We start from the raw sequence: 5,000 nt of genomic DNA, 5'->3' as shown, positions 1-5,000 counted from the left end.
AGCAGCAGCAGTAGTAGCAGTAGTAGCAGTGTTAATGGTGATGGCAGTGATGGTGGCAATGGTGGTGATGATAGTAGCAGCAGCAGTAGCAGTAGCAGTAGTAGCAGCAGCAGCAGCAGTAGTAGCAGCAGCAGCAGCAGCAGCAGCAGCAGCAGTAGTAGCAGGTAGCAGTAGCAGTAGTAGCAGTAGTAGTAGTAGTAGTAGTAGTAGTAGCAGTAGTAGTAGCAGTAGCAGTAGCAGTAGCTGTAGCAGCAGCAGTATTAGTAATAAGAGGAAGAGGAGGAGAAGAAAGAAGAGGAGAAAGAGGAGGAGGAGAAACGGGGGGGGGGACGAGGAGGAGAAGTAGCAGTAGAAACATAATCAGCAGCAATAGTAGTAGTAACAATAGCAGTAGCAAGAGCAGCACTAACAACAGGTGAAGACACAAACAGAGAAGCGATCCAGTTCTATATCCCACCATTACGAACGCCGACCAAGGAAAGAAAACATCCCCACAACATCCAGAAATCTCGCTCAGACACTCAAAGTTCGTAGAGCACACATGTAAATAAAATCCACCAGCACTGCAAAAGACAACAGTACTAATCGTTCAAGTCTACTGAAAGAACGAATGACTCAATAATCTCCCTGATGAGGCGGGAACACACTGGGGGATCGAGGACACTAGTGAGGGAGATGGTGGGGTCCAGTACTGTCCCTGCTTCACCTTTCACGACATGATGTATGCAAGGGACGAAGATTAGAACACGAGAGAGAGAGAGAGAGAGAGAGAGAGAGAGAGAGAGAGAGAGAGAGAGAGAGAGAGAGAGAGAGAGAGAGAGAGAGAGAGAGAGAGAGAGAGAGAGAGAGAGAGAGAGAGAGAGAGAGAGAGAGAGAGAGAGAGAGAGAGAGAGAGAGAGAGAGAGAGAGAGAGAGAGAGAGAGAGAGAGAGAGAGAGAGAGAGAGAGAGAGAGAGAGAGAGAGAGAGAGAGAGAGAGAGAGAGAGAGAGAGAGAGAGAGAGAGAGAGAGAGAGAGAGAGAGAGAGAGAGAGAGAGAGAGAGAGAGAGAGAGAGAGAGAGAGAGAGAGAGAGAGAGGAAATAATTCATAGGGGTTACCTAAGGTGGGCCAGTCAAATAATAAAATAGTCTACCTCTTCTTCCTTGGTCACGACTTTTCTCTCTGGCTAAACTCTATGGTTACGGGTGATCAGATTTCACATACATGACGCAGGGAAGGGAGGAGCACACACAAAAGAACACATAGGAAGTATTTACATTACTGTATTATTACAAGACACGAAGAAAGACAGTGAGCAGCAGTAGACTTGTTAACCCTCATAAAGCTGCGAAGATGTAGAGTAGAAAAGAAGAAGGATTATCCACACACAGTAAAAGGCAACATGAAATACAGCTACATCCACTTTTTAATCACACCAGTCCGTCTAATCATTCATCCCATCCACCCACACCCCTCGTCCCCCCTACATACAGACACACTGGCGGTATATTGCTCCTCACCCAGTCTCAATTTTCTCTCTCTTATCTCAAACCACACGCGCACTTCCACCCTCCTTCTGTTAACACCATCTCGCTGTGCATCCCTCCACGACGACCTCTTTTTCTCTTTTTCATCTCCTTGCCCTTCCTTCTTTCCATGTCTCACTTCCGCCCTGCGCCTCCATCCTCACCACTTCCTCCTCCTCTTCCTCCCGAACATCGAGTTTTTAAAGTGCAGAGTCAGTGTGGAGTATTATCATCATTTATTACTTGTTATTCTCGGTCGCAACACTCACCTATACTCAAGTTCTCTGTAGTGTAACGTCAATATCTTAAAATTGAGGGCTAAACTCCTTCAGTCCTAAGACGCTTTGTTTTACCAAGAGTTATGGGTACGATAAGACGATTTTATTTACATTAGGAAGTGTCTTTGGAGATGAGAAGATCACTGGCAAGGAGCCTCACTATTTTAATCCCCAGATAAGTTTCTGAACCTGTATAAAGTCGCCAAATAGTAAGTAGAATGAATATGAAGACGCACCATGGTACTGAAGGGGTTAAGTGTGAATTTACTCGCTCCTTGAGGAAAGAGCGTAGTGGAAACTGACTCGACACGTAAACCTATTGGGAAGATGGTGGGATGGTAAGCAGGTGAGCAGGTAGGTAAGTAGGCAGGTTAAGAAGCTTAGGTTAGTGGTTGGCTCTGTGATCGTGTGTCTGTTTGTTTGTTTGCTTGCCTGTTTGTTTGTTTGTCTGTCCTGTATGATGTAAGTTTCTTTTATTTTTTCTTATCCTTTCATATCTTTCCTTTTTTATTCTTCTCCCTTTCTTCGTTCTTCACTATACCCTTTTCTCATTTACATACGTCCCTATTTCCCTTTTATTCAATCTCTCTCTCTCTCTCTCTCTCTCTCTCTCTCTCTCTCTCTCTCTCTCTCTCTCTCTCTCTCTCTCTCTCTCTAACTATCTATCTATCTATCTCTCTCTCTCTGTCCTCTTCTCTCTCCCCACATCACTCATACATCTTCACAGACTCACTCAATTTCAGCAGCAATCTCGTGTAGCCATGGTCTTCTGTATCCCACCCAAACACCACACAACGGACGCAACCTTCTCCGCCGCTCTCTCGTCCCCGTGGCCTCGTTTCTACCTGAACGTTACGGAGCGAATTGCAGATTAGCGCACAATTGCCAACCTTCCCACCTCGTATTTCAAGGCAGTTTCTATTATTGCCTCCCTGTGTTCTCCCTCCGAATTCTATATTATTGTGCCTAGGGGATTTCAGACTAGGGATATCAAAGAAGAGGAGATTTTGCTGTACTAGGCTGGTGAAATCTATGTCTGTGATTGCTGGTATACGTAGTAGTGCATTGTGTTTCTATTGTATTGGATGTATGTGCAGTGTGAAGGTGGTGATGACGGCAGTGGTTTGGTTGTATGTTGAATGCATTGTGTGTGTGTTTAGGTGTGTGCGGTGATGGATTAATGGATTACTAAAGAGGAAAGCATGCGAGTCTTTGAGGAGAACAATGAGTGAGCGAGTGACAAAGAAAGACACTGCAATAGTTTGAAATGAGAGACATGTTATAGAGACAGGGAAAGAGAGACGGACAGATAAACAGACACCACACAAAATCAGTCTCTCTCTCTCTCTCTCTCTCTCTCTCTCTCTCTCTCTCTCTCTCTCTCTCTCTCTCTCTCTCTCTCTCTCTTTCTCTCATACAAGTGTTGCAGCATGAGAAAATACTGAAAGCGTGAGGTTTTCAGGTCTAGCTTCCTGTTTCCGTCGCGCATCAGTGAGGTGAGAGGCCGGTGTCGCAGAGTGGGTGTCGCGGGGCGGGTATCGGGGGGTGGGGGGGTGGATGTCACGGGGCAGGTGTCACGGGGTATGTGTCGAGGGGCGGGTGTTACAGGGCGGGTATCAAGGGACGGCTGTTAAGGGGAAGTGCCATGGAGCAGGTGTAACAGAGCGGGTGTCGAGGAGCGGGTGTCGAGGAGCGGGTGTCGCGGGGTGGGTGTCGAAGAGCGGGTATCGCGCGGTGGGTGTCGAGGAGCGGGTGTCGAGGAGCGGGTATCGCGCGGTGGGTGTCGAGGAGCGGGTGTCGCAGGGTGGGTGTCGAGGAGCGGGTGCCGAGGAGCGGGTGTCGCGGGGTGGGTGTCGAGGAGCGGGTGTCGAGGAGTGGGTGTCGTGGGGTGGGTGTCGAGGAGCGGGTGTCGCAGGGTGGGTGTCGAGGAGCGGGTGTCGAAGAGCGGGTGTCGAAGAGCGGGTGTCGAGGAGCGGGTGTCGAGGAGCGGGTGTCGAGGAGCGGGTGTCGAGGAGCGGGTGTCACGGGGCGGGTGTCGAGGAGCGGGTGTCGAGGAGCGGGTGTCGAGGAGCGGGTGTCGAGGAGCGGGTGTTGAGGAGCGGGTGTCGAAGAGCGGGTGTCGAGGAGCGGGTGTCGAGGAGCGGGTGTCGAGGAGCGGGTGTGGCGGGGTGGGTGTCACGGGGCGGGTGTCGAGGAGCGGGTGTCGAGGAGCGGGTGTCGCGGGGTGGGTGTCGAGGAGCGGGTGTCGAAGAGCGGGTGTCGCGGGTGGGTGTCGAGGAGCGGGTGTCGAGGAACGGGTGTCGCGAGGGGTAGCAGGCGGGATCGTGCAATCACCGTTATCACTCTTGCGCCACGATGAAGTCTTGCTTGGATTCTGACGCAGAGACAATGATGAAATACATGATATTCTTTACATTATTCCTTTACATTGTGGATTTTTTTTTTCTTTAAATTTGTGAAATCAGTTATGTGTGACCGAACAGTAGTGGCAAAAGTGAGCGTAAAACATAAATCTAATGCATGGTTTCAATATTAATATGTATAGTGTATAAATAGAAACACGAAAATATCACAATAACAGTATTTCTCACGGTATTTATAAAAAAAAAAAAAAGGAAGCACAGAAAAAAAAATACCAGTTGTTTATATCATACCAGGTACCTAAACATTATAAAGGAAAGCATTTTTAAATAATCTCTATTGAATAAAAGTTTTTCATTTTAAATATTTCTATCTCCCTTCATTCATACATCAAAAATCAATTAATGAAGAGCGGCGCAATATTTCAGACGCCCCCACCCTCTTGTTCGATACCAGAGAGAGAGAGAGAGAGAGAGAGAGAGAGAGAGGGGGGGGGTACCACATAGCGTGAAATGAAAGAAGAGAGAAGAGTGAAGAAACATATATAAAAGGGAGGCGACTGGTGAAGGAGAGAGTAAGGGAGAAAGAGAGAGAGGAAGGGAGGGAGGGAGGGAAAGAAGTGGACATGGTGAGAGGCGTTTCGAAGAGTTACACGAGTTGTTTAATAGTTGAACTAACACACACACACACACACACACACACACACACACACACACACACACACACACACACACATATGCCACTACCTCCCACGTCAGTCACTGCTTCCACTGCCGCCACTCCACCAACACCCAAGGCGATACAAGGACAGCAGCCAATGGAAATGTTAGTGTTTAGGATTAACGAGTGAAAAGGTC

At 48.2% G+C, this 5,000-nt stretch overlaps 3 protein-coding genes across 4 annotated transcripts in view; 1 reads left to right on the top strand and 2 right to left on the bottom strand.

Moving 5' to 3' along the window:
• The window catches only part of LOC123517720 (serine/threonine-protein phosphatase with EF-hands 2-like), a 235,938-nt gene that overhangs the window by 8,235 nt on the left and 222,703 nt on the right, over positions 1-5,000 (top strand). The gene's annotated exons all lie outside the window — the stretch shown is intronic.
• LOC123517721 (lysophosphatidylserine lipase ABHD12-like) overlaps positions 1-5,000 on the bottom strand; it is a 261,492-nt gene that overhangs the window by 66,954 nt on the left and 189,538 nt on the right. The gene's annotated exons all lie outside the window — the stretch shown is intronic.
• LOC123517385 (extensin-like) overlaps positions 3,413-5,000 on the bottom strand; it is a 2,254-nt gene continuing 666 nt past the window's right edge. Inside the window, exon 2 of the mRNA XM_045277396.1 lies at positions 3,413-4,156. Within this exon, the coding sequence (XP_045133331.1) occupies positions 3,413-4,156 (744 nt within the window). The remainder of the gene's footprint in view (positions 4,157-5,000) is intronic.

This window comes from Portunus trituberculatus, chromosome 42, assembly GCF_017591435.1.
Source record: "Portunus trituberculatus isolate SZX2019 chromosome 42, ASM1759143v1, whole genome shotgun sequence".
NCBI lineage: Eukaryota > Metazoa > Arthropoda > Malacostraca > Decapoda > Portunidae > Portunus > Portunus trituberculatus.
The sequence above is the reverse complement of the archived record's forward strand: the minus strand, read 5'-3'. Positions and strand labels throughout refer to the sequence as shown.